General features: G+C 42.1%; 1 protein-coding gene across 1 annotated transcript; it reads right to left on the reverse strand.

Annotated features, from left to right (window-relative positions):
- Window positions 1-461: 461 nt before the first annotated feature.
- On the reverse strand, window positions 462-15765 carry coch (coagulation factor C homolog, cochlin (Limulus polyphemus)). Its single transcript, XM_034159787.1, is given in 17 exon segments — window positions 462-745; window positions 831-925; window positions 2033-2189; window positions 2269-2412; window positions 2814-2928; window positions 3790-3861; window positions 3863-3985; window positions 3987-4018; window positions 4440-4543; window positions 5065-5212; window positions 6209-6265; window positions 6380-6442; window positions 9609-9742; window positions 11078-11240; window positions 13762-13806; window positions 13902-13946; window positions 15653-15765. Coding segments are annotated over 16 exon segments (1662 nt in total). The 5' UTR covers window positions 13939-13946; window positions 15653-15765; the 3' UTR covers window positions 462-572.
- Between the last annotated feature and the right edge of the window lie 114 nt (window positions 15766-15879).

The following is a 15879-nucleotide window of genomic DNA, read 5'->3' on the forward strand; positions in this document are numbered from 1 at the left end:
AAATAACTGCCCAAAGTATCATAGCAGAAGTTTACATGTCAAACTTCGAACTCCCATTAACAGACAAGAAGCATTTTAAGAAAAACATTGCACGCACATAAGTAACGATACATGAATCCCATTACAGATCATTCAATATGCAGCAGGCAACTCATAAAACACTGCTGACGCCCTGTGAGCTGGCCCTTGCAGATGCCACAGACTTCTGCCAAAACCTCCATCCATCAGCCTGCTTTCATTTCCATTTATTTTTTGTCGGTGTAGTACGAGCTTTGTGGTTGTAATTCTTGTTGTAAAATGTTAACTTGTGTCAAGCGGAGCTGCCTGTCTGACCGAATCGTTCAAAACACTTGTGCTGTTGAAGTCTGTCTGATGTCATAACAACCTCTGACGTCTCAGAAAAACCTCACGACTTTTTCTTCAGAAAAACTTTAATTATTACAAAAGACAAACATCATAAATAACTTCAGTCAGTATAGCAGATTTGATGTTGATTCTGCTGAACACCGGGTCAATAAATTCACCGGGTGAATGAGATTTGATGTGTGTGTGTGTGTGTGTGTGTGTGTCTATTAGTTGGCCTCGGTGAAGTCTCGGCAGATGCCTCTAACCAGCGGCTGGATGAACTCGCTGAGGCCACTGAACTCTCGGGTGAAGTAATAGTGGCTTTCTTTTGGCTCTGACGCCATTGACCTGAGGTCATCCCTGTGCGCCCAAGCCACACCCACAGAGTAGATGGTGATGCCTGAAAATCAGTAGACACATTAAACGAGGAGGGTTCAGGTAATGAATCCAGACAAATGTTTTGCTTTGTTGGTTTTGACACACACCTTGTTTGTGTGCAGCCAACGCCGGCTGGGTGACGTCATCATACGACTGGCCGTCTGTCACCAGGATGAGGAAGTTACGACCAGGTCCAGACCGCCTAAAAGAACATTTAAAACAATTATTTGAACATAAACCTTTGTTTTGCCTGATAGCATCCTGCATCAAAAACTAGAGCACATGGCTTTTTTTTTTTTCTTTGCTGTGGATTTTGGAAATTGGGATGTATGTCATTAGCTTCAGACAACATGTGCCCAGTGGTGATTTTATATATCACAAAATAAATCTCAGTAATATAATCACATCAAACTATACCCAATATCCACATGCAATATAAAAAAAACCCGCAAATAAACTGATTATATTTGCTCAAACTGTGGCAACAATCACCTTGTGGGAGAAGCCAAAAGCAGCCCGATGTGTTGTGAGAGCGACCATCGAACAGCACACATTTACTTAAAAAAAACCTTCTAGAAAACATCGTCTGCTTAATGTTTCAGACAATTTGTACATGTCATTTCTTGAAGACGTAAATCTGAAAATGACAGATTTCAAACTTTTTTTTTGTCAATAAATCATTGATTAACAGCCAAATAACCATAAAACAGAAACATAGAGATATATTATGATGAAATGTTATAGAGATGTCACATCTCACAAACACCAGATTCCACTCTGAAATATTTAATAATATTTAGGACGTTGTGCTCTGTCAGGATTAAAGGAAATAAGTGATAACATTAACGGTTATCTGACAAAGAAATAACATTCTTCAGTTGCAACAAACATTTTGCAGATGTCACCTGAACATATGTAGAGACATAAAATTAACTTGACAAAAGATATAAACAAGCACTTTTCGGGGACGGTAAGTTTTGGGGATAAGTTAGTGGACCAACACCAAGACTATTTGGGTCCATTTTGAAAAGAGATGCACCACATTTGTTTCTAATTTGGTGCACCAGATTGACACATACTGGTTTATGCAAAAATAAATCTCTGAGGCCATTTCTCACATAGGATATGATGTCACGACGTTGTAATGGTGAATGCTGGCGGAGGACGCAGGAGGACTGTTAGGATGTTATCCAGGAATACATCAGTTTTCAGCTTCTAATTTTTTTCTGACCTTTGGCCCACTGTGACTGGTCTGTTAAGGTCTCATGTGGTGGCTGTTCTCTTAAAGTGGAGTTCAGTGTGGCGGTACCTGAACAGGTTCTGGGCAGCGTAGGTGATGGCGGCTCCAGTGGCTGTTCCTCCGTTCATGTAAGAAATCCTCCTCAGAGAGTTGATGGCTTGTTCTTTGTTGAAGTGATCAAACAGACCAAACTCCAGCCGCTGCTCGTACGTGAACTGCACTGCGCCTGCAACCCCAAATCACTCACTCAACACAAATGATCAGCAGTCACTCAGCCAATCAATCTTCTAGATCCTGAATCTGACCAATGCGAGCTCCCATGTCGGAGATCTCAAAGCTCCTGGCAATTCCTGCCAGGAAATCCAGGACCATCCGGAAGTTGTCCACACCAACGCTGGATGACCCGTCAATGAGGAAGCCGATGTTGACAGAGTTGTAGCACGTCTTACCTGAAGAGACACACACACACACACACACACACACACACACACACACACACACACACACACACACACACACACACACACACACACACATTTGTCCACAGTAACATTATATGTTATGCTTTGATCAAATTTCTTGATGACTCCTCCCCCAAAGCCCCTGGTAAAGAATAATGAAGCCCATGAGTCCAGCTGTAGCTCCACCCTTCATGTTTGACCTCTGACAATAGCTGAACGGCATTTGAACTGAGTGTCGCTTTACTGTAGCTGTAATGAGTTCTGCAGCCTGCAGAGGCGCTCCCTTATTTCATTCATTTTCTGGTGTTCCCTGCTCCTGCGCTAGTGCTGGGATGAGACAAATGCTTGGTCTCAGAGATTCAAATACAAAGTGTTCAGACGCATCTTACTGCACAGCATGGCGTCCAGCGAGCAGAGGCGTTGAGCCAAAGGTTTCACGTGTTTGGTGGTGCTGAACCAGCTGGAGATCACGTAGCTGAAGAAACCGTTATCTTTACACACCGCCTGCAGGGGGAGACCTTCAGTCAGTCACTCTAACTCTGTCACAGATGCTAGACAATATTTTACGAAACAAGTCAGAGGAACTAAGTCTCAGGTCATGATCCAAAGATCAGTAGAGCTGAATGTTGCCTCCCAGAACCAGAACCTTCTCAGTCTAAGAGGGCAGATGAGATTAGGATCAGGTGAAACACTGAGAAAGGCAGAGCAGCCGGACCGTGTCAAAGATGGAAAATGACTACAGCAGATTTACAGACTCACTACTGATTTTTTTGTTCTTTATAAAGACTGTGGCTGCCCAAGCAATTCCTAGTCTGCATTTCATGGACTGTGAATCAACGCATGAAGGGACCTTCCGGAATCGTATAACCTACTACATTTAAGCTTTGCATTTCATTCTATTTCCCAGCTGGCTTGGGAATCCCTTGGGATCCCCCCAGGAACAGCTGCAGGACTAGGCCAAGGATAGGGAAGTGTGGGATGAGATGCTTGCTCTGCTGCCACTGCGACCCGGAACTGGATAAGTGGTTGAAAATGAATGAATTATTCATTTCCAGAAAACCAGTAGTTTATCTCAAGTCAAGTCTGAGACCTGGTGTCGGCGCTGCATCCACGACACCACAGAACCGCCTTGGGTGCGGGATGGTAACCACCCAGGCAGACAACCAGTCCATGGCCACCTCTCTAGAACAACCACATTTTTTAGAGATGTGGTTGTTGTAGTGGTTTATATCATCAAAACCATTTCTGTTTGATCTGGCAACCCTCTGGTTAACAGATAACCAGCACTACTGACTGTACGAGGTCACTGATTCAAGAGTTAATCTTGCAGTGTTTAGTTCAAGGAGATGAACTAAAGTGTGAAACCTTGTTCATGAAGTCTTTGTCTCGAACCATGGCGAGCTCATCAGTTGTCGGCTTGGCCACTGACACGAGGAAACACATTTACTCCAGACTCTCTGGCAAACATGGCTGCCTGCTCCAAGTCGTCCGATGGCCAGCCGTCAACCAGCACCAGCATCACACGAGGGTGACCTCGCCTGCCCCCGTTTTCTTGGATGAACAAAGTCCTCTGCTGTCTGCATGATGGCTTTACCTGCAGGAATGCAAAGGGTAAGAACAAAGCTGAAGCCCCGCCTCCTCAATGTTATAAAAATACATTTCTGTTCTCCATTCATGGAACCAGCCTTAATCTCCACCATCTTGTCATGAAACCAGTCATGTGACATTAAGAAATATCACAGTGGATCCTGTTTCAGATTCAGATATTTTAATACCAGTTTCTGGTTCAGAACAAAGTTCTTTAAGTAGAACTGCTCAACGTGGTTCCAAATTAACTTTGTGTACCAGAGGAGAACCTTGTCCATATTGGTGGGACTGGCTTTCACTATTCTTTCTGAACATCGAATGCCTCATAACCTGCAGAAAATTAATGTGTTACCATGGAAAACCCACACTTCCCATGTGGCTTTGGCACTGCACTGGTGGCTGATGGGAATTGTGTGTGCATGTGGTACCAGTGTTTGTGTCTCCTCCCAGGAATGCCAGCTCCTTGATGGCAAACAGCAGCTCTTTAGGTTGCGTGTAATTGGGCAAAAGGAACTCTATCTTTGGAGAGTCACTGTGCGCGCACACACACACACACACACACACACAAACAGTAGATGGTATGTGAATTGGTCTTTGTGGTATCACAACTCAAAATGTCATGTAGGAAAACTCCAACACCCCAAAACAGAAAGTTAGAAATGTTTTCCAAATTTGCAGTTCAGGGTGCCGACGCTTCAGTGTGATTGCTTACGGCATCAAAAATGAAAGTTTCTCTCTGTGTTGGACACAGTTAATTCATCATCTTCCTTATTGATTGGAAGCTGCTTAAACTAGATTTTAATATGTACAGACAGAGGGAATGAGCTAGAAAGAGTGTAAAGTAGCCTGGAGAGGTGGAGATATGCTCTGGAGAGAAGGGGAATGAAAGCCAGTAAGAGCAAGCCGGAGTAGATGTGGTGAAGATAGACAAATTTAAATATTATATTTTTATTAGATTAAGGCATGTGGTAACTTTGGTAAAAGGTTTGAGTACATCTACAGAATTTGAATGTAATGTCACCTGAAAGAGTAAAAACACGCTGTGTGTCTGACCTGGCCTGCACCACTCCAACGTGTGGTCCAATTGGTCCAATTTTCAACATGGTGGTGAGTTTAGAGACAAAGTTCTTCTGCAGGTTGAAGCGTCGCCGCCCAATATTTTTGCTGCTGTCCATCACTATAATGATGTCCATTTGACAGTCTGGGCAGATAAACACATTTTATTAATAAACATGGACCTGTGCACTAGTTAGGAGCTAACCTATTAGTAATCAGCCAACCCTAAACCTGTCTAGCTTAAAAGTCTGTGGTTTTCCAGAAATCTCAAACATAAGCCAAACCCACACAAGAAGTCTTAAAATCAGTGTTAACTGTCCCGGAGCAGAAGAGTCAGCGTGCGCTCCTCTGTAAGATAAAGATTTGATGTCAGTTTCAGACGGAAGAACTTTAGTCTTTATATGTTTTAGTGTTTTTATGTGATAGAGCGGAATCATAAGAGCCCGGACGACCACACGACCAATCGTGGCTGGCTGTGGGTGGTCATGTCCTGTGCATTTGGGTCCAGGTAACGGATAATAGCGTGCCTAACGTGCGGTGAAGACGGAAAGCAGGTTCAACCTAAATGTCAGAATATGTGATTTTCTTTTTTGCTTTGCACATGATCCCCTGCCAGGCTGGTCATTCATCGCCAGAATGAACTGCAGCAACAAGAAAGAAAGAAATCGGATGCACAGTCTGCACTATGAACAACTGATGAACAAGTTGGAGAAGGAGAACATGGCCAACTACAAGAACTTCAGAAGAAAGTACCCAGGCTTCTTCTGTTTCCTTGGGAAGCATACGACTCAACCCAATATGACTTGATCCAGTATTAAGAACATTCTAAAATGCCACAGCTGCACCCGAACACCGGTCAGAAACACAAGGTCTCCAAAAACACAAGAACAGTGCCTTCAAGACCAGATCTCCTGATGGATCGACTATTTCCTGTAGGCTCGTCCTGACTCATGCTGCATTTGAAGGAACAACAACAAGTTGTTGGCTGACTTCTTTTTTGCCTTTTTTTTTTTTTTTTTGATTGACCAGGTAGATGTTCCATCAATATACCTTTTATCGGTTAACAAAACAAACAAACAAAAAACAATGGTCTCTACAATTTCTATGTGAATTGTGAAAAACACAAAAACGGAACGAGTACCTTTGTTTCCTCCTGTCAGAGCTTTCTTCACCGAAGATTTCTTCATATTTTTCTTCACTGAAACAAACACACACATCCAGGTCAGCTGTCACGCTGTCCAACAGAAGAAGCCAGAGTACCGACACCACAGTAGCACTGTAACCACTGTAGTAGTATCACCGTGTGTGTTACCTGGTTCTGCGATTGCTGTTGTGTTGGTCTGCCCAATCACCTCCAGTGCAACATTATCAGCTTCTGTTAAACAGGTTATAATGTTACCAAAGAAACTAACCTATCAGACTATTTTACATAGAAACAAAATTACTCCACCTTCATCTGAAACAGCAACAAATGAATGAAAAAAATAATAATAATTTATGTGTGTGTGTGCGTGTAAACACACCCTGTAGATAAATGTAAATTCAAAAATTTTGATGCTAGATAAAATTTCAAAATGTTTCAAATATCTGAGCCAAGTCCTTTTTAAATCGTCATTAATGTGTACGCTCAGTATGCTCACATGTAATCATGAGACCAATGAATCATTTAACAGTTGTCAGTTAAATTTTTTTTTATTTTTTTCAATATTTTTTATTAGGAGGTAAGGTACAGGAACTAATGTCATAATTACAATGATCAGATCACATCTGCAATGCAACTGTCAATAAACACAATCAGTATAGTAGAAATACTGTGCATCACATTGAATGAAAAATAATGCATATAATAATCTGCCTCCTAAGGTTTTCTGTTTGAACAGGAACCGGAACATGAAAAGGCAAAACAAACAAAGTAAGACAATAAATAAATAAATAAATATAGAAAGAAAAAAAATGGGAAATAAGATAAAATAAAAATAAAATAATAGGCTCATAACAAATAAAAAAAAAAATAATGAAGAAATTATGAGAATACTAAAAATATTTTTAACAGAGAGAGAGAGAGAGGAGGAGAGGGGGTCCATCAATCATGAGGGAAAGAGTTGAGAGAGCGAAAGAATGTTAAAAAGGGAAGCCATTTGTTATAAAATTTATCAGAGTTACCTTTCACTGAATATCTAATCTTCTCTAGCTTTAAAAAAGGCATGGTGTCATTGAGCCACTGAGCACCAGAGGGCGCTTTAGTTGACTTCCAATGAAGAAGAAGATGCCGTCTTGCCAATAGAGAAGTGAAAGCTAAAATATCTAATTGGTTAGAGGTAAACCTGGAATGGTCTTCTGGGAGCCTGAATATGGCGACATGGGGTGATATTTTTATGGTCTTTGAAAGTATTTTTGACATGGTATCAAAGTAGGTCTGACAGGAGCGAGAAAGCAACGAGCAGGAGTAAAATATATGAGTTAAATTGCAAAATGGAGCTTGGCATTTGTCGCAACTGTCAATGACAGTGGAATAGATTTGTGAGTCAAGCTTTGGAATAATGGACTCTGAACAGTACTTTAAACTGTGTGAGGGTGAGACGAGCACAAGCTGAGCTTGTATAAATTTTTTTACACTCAACAAAAATATAAACGCAACACTTTTGGTTTTGCTCCCATTTTGTATGAGATGAACTCAAAGATCTAAAACTTTTTCCACATACACAATATCACCATTTCCCTCAAATATTGTTCACAAACCAGTCTAAATCTGTGACAGTGAGCACTTCTCCTTTGCTGAGATAATCCATCCCACCTCACAGGTGTGCCATACCAAGATGCTGATTAGACACCATGATTAGTGCACAGGTGTGCCTTAGACTGCCCACAATAAAAGGCCACTCTGAAAGGTGCAGTTTTATCACACAGCACAATGCCACAGATGTCGCAAGATTTGAGGGAGCATGCAATTGGCATGCTGACAGCAGGAATGTCAACCAGAGCTGTTGCTCGTGTATTGAATGTTCATTTCTCTACCATAAGCCGTCTCCAATGGCGTTTTCAGAGAATTTGGCAGTACATCCAACCAGCCTCACAACCGCAGACCACGTGTAACCACACCAGCCCAGGACCTCCACATCCAAAGAATTTCTGTACAAACTGTCAGAAACCGTCTCAGGGAAGCTCATCTGCATGCTCGTCGTCCTCATCGGGGTCTCAACCTGACTCCAGTTCGTCGTCGTAACCGACTTGAGTGGGCAAATGCTCACATTCGCTGGCATTTGGCACGTTGGAGAGGTGTTCTCTTCACAGATGAATCCCGGTTCACACTGTCCAGGGCAGATGGCAGACAGCGTGTGTGGCGTCGTGTGGGTGAGCGGTTTTCTGATGTCAATGTTGTGGATCGAGTGGCCCATGGTGGCGGTGGGGTTATGGTATGGGCAGGCGTCTGTTATGGACCAAGAACACAGGTGCATTTTATTGATGGCATTTTGAATGCACAGAGATACCGTGACGAGATCCTGAGGCCCATTGTTGTGCCATACATCCAAGAACATCACCTCATGTTGCAGCAGGATAATGCACGGCCCCATGTTACAAGGATCTGTACACAATTCTTGGAAGCTGAAAATGTCCCAGTTCTTGCATGGCCGGCATACTCACCGGACATGTCACCCATTGAGCATGTTTGGGATGCTCTGGACCGGCATATATGACAGCGTGTACCAGTTCCTGCCAATATCCAGCAACGTCGCACAGCCATTGAAGAGGAGTGGACCAACATTCCACAGACCACAATTGACAACCTGATCAACTCTATGCGAAGGAGATGTGTTGCACTGCATGAGGCAAATGGTGGTCACACCAGATACTGACTGGTATCCCCACCCAATAAAACAAAACTGCACCTTTCAGAATGGCCTTTTATTGTGGACAGTCTAAGGCACAGCTGTGCACTAATCATGGTGTCTAATCAGCATCTTGGTATGGCACACCTGTGAGGTGGGATGGATTATCTCAGCAAAGGAGAAGTGCTCACTATCACAGATTTAGACTGGTTTGTGAACAATATTTGAGGGAAAGGGTGATATTGTGTATGTGGAAAAAGTTTTAGATCTTTGAGTTCATCTCATACAAAATGGAAGCAAAACCAAAAGTGTTGTGTTTATATTTTTGTTGAGTGTAAGAGCAATGTCCCACCAGTTATCTTCCAAATTCAAGCCCAGTTCTTGTTCCCAGGCAGCCTTGACTTTGGTGACTGGTGTGCAATCAAAGGACAAAATCTGATTATAAACTTTAAATATGAGTGACTTCTGAAGTGGGTCATGGCTTAGAAGATCTTCCCACTGTAGACTTGGTGGTACTGAGGGAAAAACTGGAAACAAGACCATAGCACATTGTTTAATTTGAAAATAACGAAAAAGATGAGATGGTGGAAGATTAAGTTCTACTGAAAGATCTGAGAAAGATCTTTAAAACGTTTCAGTCATCGTCAGTTAAATTTAAATAACAATGTTAATCGCTTAATTCATCAATGAATCAAGCAACATAGCTCCACCTACTGGTGAGGCTGAAAGAGGTGGCCCAGTAGGATAAAGGCTGTGATTGGATGCCGTTGACATAGGAGGCCACGTAGTTGTTTCGTCCTTGCAGCATCTTAACTTTGACCTTTCCGCCAGATTGAGTCAACAGTCCCCTGCAGAACAGACACACAGATCAACAAATCAACACCTTCTGTCCGCTGCACCGTCCACTTTTAGCAGGCCTTTAAAATGACAGGTCATTTCTTAAAGGCCCAAAATGAGGCCTCAAATGTTTAGTTAATAAATTGTTAGAAATTTTGCACATTTGCAGCTGATGTCTCTGCTGTGTGTGCCGCACGTCCAGCAGCACTTAGCAAAATGTCGCCTGTATGCCGCCAAGTCATGTGGGACTGAAGCATGCTAACGGCTTCGCATTCTGCTGAAGTTCTTTGGTTCGCGTCCAAACAATTAGCTGCCGACATCTAACCTGATGACATTTGTGAGCAACAAAGTGCAGATGCCAAAATTGCCTCTGCGTGGCTGCAAGGCGATGAGACGTGAGTGAAGGCAGCTGCAGACTTTTTCCTCCCCTGACGGCCCTCCACAGTGGAAGCTGGAGGTCATTCAGGTTCGCCAGCTCATTTGTTAACATTCCTTCATGCCGTTTGGAGCGCGTTTAGCAAACAGAAGTACTGGCACTTGCACTTCATTATGTCACATCTACAAATGACTAAAAAACTCCACCAACATTCTGCACCAGCAGACTGTGCCAGTCCTCCAGAACGGCAAAAATAAACTCATTTTGTTTTGGAGGATCAGAGTTTGGATGAGTACAGAAGCAACAGTTATGTCCAAAAAAAAAAAGGAAAACTGACATTTTGGTCAAAATAAATATGAGCTCATAGTGCACAGTGTCCGCTTCAATTGCATTTGTTTTCATCATGGTCATGAGAAAAAAATATTACTTAACTTTATTTACATCTAAATTCAGTAAACAGTGATGCTTCAGTGGCTGTTATTGGAGAGACAGTGCTACTTCATCAGTCTCAGGTTTGTGGAAGAGTGGAAGACACAAATATTTTGTGTTTTTCAAATATTTTATTCTAAAGAAGAGATGTGGAATCCAGGCTAAAGGTTCGTGGCTAATGGGATCGAGACTCCACTCCATCAAAAAGCTGTGACTGGAGAACTAACAGACAAAAGCAGCACAGTCTCTCCAGGCACAGTCACTGAAGCTCGTATCTCCTGCAGTCTTGGCGACTTCCCACATGAAACATTCACTCAGTTTTTGAGGGCAGCCTGCATCAAAGATATTTAGCAAACTCTGGACTTTATCTGCTAATACTGATGGAATTATACAATCTTGGACAGAAAAAACAGCTCAGCTCTACGTCATGAGGGATAAGTTCATCTGATTCAGCTCTTTGAGTCACACAAAACGGAAAGCATACAGATACACAGAGCCGATTACAAAAGCAGAACCATGTCAGAGGTGTGTTAGTGCATACCTGTGCACAGCGGCGCCACAGACAGAGGAGACGGACGCGTATACGCCGGTCCCAAACACAGACAGGCCCCATCGGGGGTCTGTGCAGCCAGACGGACACAGAACCACCTCCTGGTCCTGGGGGAGGTCGGTGCCACGAGTCACACAGGTCACCGGGTACGCCACTGAGACACAACAACATCAACGTTTATGTCTGTGACAGAACAAATAATAACAAAACACCAGCTTCTGTTCACCTTCATATTTCTGTTCAGCTCTCCTTCAGGTTGAGATATGTTATCCATTTCGTTTTGTTATGAATAAAACTTTTCTTTAGTCCATAATTATTCATCTCTTTCTTTGAAGCATTCATGATTTTGTTTAAATTAATTTATTCTATTTGGTCTCATTTTGATTTATCTCATTGTTCTGTAATAAATCCTATATTCATTTGGTGACATCGGGATTTTGTTGTGACAACGATGAAAGAAAGAAGATTAAAAGATGCCCCCCCCCCACCAGTTCCATCTTCGAAAATCCACCTACCAAGAGCAAAGTTGTAATTGCATTTCCAACCCACTTGGTGGCACACCTGTCTTTAAAGGAAATAATCACGAGCATGAAGACAGAGAAGGGCAGCACCGTTGCTTAAGCTGTGCCTCACAGTGAGAAGGTCATGGGTTCGATTCCCACCTGTGTCCTTTCTGTGTGGAGTTTGCGTGTTCGCCCGTGTTTGTGTGGGTTCTCTCCGGGTGCTCCAAGCTTCCTCCCACATCCAAAGACCATGCAGGTAGGTGGACTGGAAACGTTAATTGTCCAAAGGTTGTGTGTGCGGGTGTGAATGTGTTTGTTTGTCTATATGTGACCCTGCGATAGACTGGCATCCTTGTCCAGCGCTCTGCCTCATGCTCTATGACTTGCTGCTAATAGGCTTCCAACCCCGCGACCCTTATTGGACTAAGCGGCTGAAAATGAGTGAGTGAGTGATGAAGAAGAGAATCAATTAAGTGTGAAGTTGAATATAATGCCTCAAAAATATGGATGGATTTCTCAATATTTGCAGCATATCGACGGCAATGTGTCCGACACAGATTACAGGTTGAATAAAATAAGATAATTGGAAGTTACACAAGAACATGGGAAAGTGTTGGACATTACAGAAGATGATCTGTTCAGATTTTCAAAGAAAAAAACAAACAAACATTGCAGCAGCAAACACCTGTGTCACTTTTTAAGTTTTCTGAAGCAGGTGGGCGGGGCCTGTTGAGGTATTTAAACAAAGCTGTGGTTTTTTGGGTTTGTTTTTCTTTAGTAAGTTCCTTCGGCTGCTCCCTTCTTTTCACTCTGGGTCGCCACAGCAGATCCAAGGTGGATTTGATTTGCTGCCGATTTGATTTGCACAGTTTTACGCTGGATGCCCTTCCTGACACAAATCCACATGGAGAAATGTGGCAGGGGTGGGGTTTGAACTGGGAACCTTCCACACTGAAACCACTGAAACTTGGCCACCACCCTTGGGTTTGTATTTCTTTAATCAGCTTTATTTGATGTTTTCTTTGTAGAAATGAAGCAGTGAAACTTAAAATCAGTGAATTGATGCACGAAGGTCAGAAATCAGAGTTATTTACATTTTAAAAAATGACTCAAAACTAAAATATCACCATGAGGATACAGAGACACGAGTGTTATTTGAGGATTTGATTTCAAATACAGTCACAAAATTGACAGCTTGAGGAAAAAAAAAAACAGATTTCATCTGTTTGGTCCATTAAAAGAGCACAGTTGATATTTCAGATCACTTTCATGATTCAGGTTCAATAAAACACATTAAAAAAAACATGGCTTGTCCAGTTGAAGGCTTCCAGCAATAATTCCTCAAAAAGGTGAAGACAGTGCAAACGTTCCCATTTCCAGGCAGAGACTTGGAAAAGCACAGACACTAAACATTCCTGTTACTAAGAACACCTGAATCCACCAATGAGCCTCCTCCAGCGCCACCCTGTGGCTAGATGTTGCAGCAGTCCTGCTGGTGAGTGCGTTGTGCACTTTTATTCCATAGCGTGGTTTAAAAACATGCGTTTCCCTGCAAGGGCAGAAAAAAAGCTAGTGGAGTTCATTGAACTTTGACACGCGATGAGATCACAAAAAGTGACTGATTGTGCTGACGTTTGAGGCGCTTTGTTGCTAACAGCGTTATTGATTATGAGGATTTGATAACATTTCCACCATATTTTGCATGCACCGCCATCGCTAGTCCACACTTTGCAATCAATTATTCTGACATTACTCTGATGTTCACAATCTATCTGCAGATTTCTAATGTGGAATTATGAAAAGTTCAAATGACTTGTCATTAAAAACACGTTTCTCCTCTGATGAGCTTAATTGAGTATTTTTGTTTTGGTTTGTTTGTTTTTATGAAAGAAACATTTTGTTTGTTTGAAACATTTTTCTCCAGGACATGTTTTTGATTTTTGAGTTTTTCCTCACCAGAGAGGACGACAATCCACAAGACAAATATACTCGTACACAAATTAATCTGAATGACATGAACACAACACAAACATAAAGAACACACAGACAGGCACAGAGAGACAGACAAGGAAGACAGGCAGATGGAGAGAGACAGACAGACAGACAGAGACAGACAAACAGCCAACCAATGAAGAGACAGGCAGAGACAAACAGACGAGATTAAGGACTGACCGCTGGATTCTGAGCCGAACACTGGAGAAAGCAAAAAGAAAAAACCTGCAAAAAGAGAGAAATGATATGAATCTGATCACAAAAGAAAGAAAGAATTGGTGGATTGATGAACAGTTTTTTTTTGTTGTTGCTGTTTTTACCTGTCAGCGGCAGGAGGACAAACATCATCAGAGCCATTTGTTTACCTGAAACACAAACAAACAAACACCCCCACCCGGACATCTGTCCTCATGATAAGTCTCACAGTTCATTCTTGATGAATTCACAGCATTAGCCTTTTGATAGAAATCACATGAATTTGACATTTGTGATGCACATTTCCATTTCCTGCAATGATTCTCTGCACCCACAGGGGGCGTGCTGCACCAATGTACAAGAACATGCTGCGACCCAGTAAAGGCTTAAAACCAGACAGGACATAAAACTGTTCAGGCGTTACCGTGGTTCCAAACATGGGGGTCAGGGCCCCACACAGGGTCATGAAAATAAACCTGAGGGGACACAAGGGCGGGGCTGCAGAGGCCTCATGATTTATACGTATTCCTGTACAATTGTGAAAGTTCTACGTCTGGCCGTCGTACGTCACGCTGTGCTACCTATCCTAGCCCATGCTAACTTAGCTAATTAGCATGTAGTTAGCACAGATATGAGTTGAGTGTAATCTGTTAAGTGTTGAGGTAAAACCAGGCTGCTGATGTGATTTTATTAACTACTTTAATATTTAAACTGGAAGGTGATAAACCTCTTAGCCCGCCCATTTAGACAACTGAACAAAGCCTTAAATTACTTCATGACATGATGAATATAGTATTTCAGTACATTAAATAAAAGTACTGAAGGAATTTCAGACCAATAAACAAAACATTTTGAATTCTGCTGAAAACGTATTTAAAGATATCAGAATATTTTCTGAGATGCCTTTATTTAAGATCGTATGTTCACCACATGGACCGACATATTCTTGTTATAGCACCACCCCCTGGTGGTTGGGTTGAACTACAATCTACTTCAATCAAAAGCAAAAATATTCATACAAATGATTAAGGGCAGTGGGTGTAGCAAAAAATAAATAAATAAATAAATAAACAAACAAAAAACACAAAGATACTGAACAGGTGAGTTGCTGTCACTATGGAAACATGTTTCCACCTATGTGATCCAGATCAATCACACGGTCTGGATCTTATCATGCAGTTGTTTTAAAACTGCATCTATGGGATTCTTCAAAAACAAACAAACAAACAAACAGGAACAGAAGAAAAAATAAGAGTTACAGGAATTTCTGCAAAAAGGGGCGGGGCCAAGGCAAGAAAAGATGCTGTGAAACGTTTCAGTGGAAATATTCACTCGAACTGTTTTGGTATTTTTGGATCAGGATCATCACAGCAAGTAAAGGTAAGAGTCCCCAGAGCAAGCGTAAAGAATTTTGGATCCACAACTGGTTCCCGTGTGGGACGCCTCAGAGGACGCCTGCTGTCCTTCAGTGAAACAGGAGCAGCAGTTTTACACATACTGCAGGGAGCAGATGCACAGAACCGCTCTCAGCACAGTTAGATCGATTATCCTGCAACCAGAACAGCACTCAGAGAGTTCACACCATCTGTGACAGTCACAAAGCAAAGATCAAAGAAAAGTCACATGACCAAAGCTGAGCGCATCGCCTCCATCAGCGTACGGCTGTCAGTCAAACAGCCGGCAAAAGACTCACTCAGTTACCGCACATAGAAAGAGCAAAAAACGAGAAGAAGAATCCAGACCAACGGTGAAACACAAACAGTCAGTAAATGAATGAAGTAGCCAATCAGAAAACTAGCTCAGACTAAAAAAAAAAAAAAAAAAAAAAAGCAGCAGTCAGGCAGGACAAAGAAAAAAAAATCGGAATCTGACTTACTGTTTGTGCAGTGGAAAAGTCTTGAGTTCGTTCTGTAAAAAATCAGCAGCAGGCAGCAAAGAGGATGCTGAAGCGAACACACGCTGTCCCTTATATGAGCTCACACACCTTACAGCTGTGACATCATCACAGCAGGTGGGAGGGGCTTGCTGACAGGTCAATCTGAGAGAGAGAATAAAAAAGAGAGGGGGGGAATAAAACAGTGAAATTAAATGGTTCAAATTATT

The sequence above is a fragment of the Thalassophryne amazonica genome, chromosome 19, assembly GCF_902500255.1.
Source record: "Thalassophryne amazonica chromosome 19, fThaAma1.1, whole genome shotgun sequence".
Lineage (NCBI taxonomy): Eukaryota > Metazoa > Chordata > Actinopteri > Batrachoidiformes > Batrachoididae > Thalassophryne > Thalassophryne amazonica.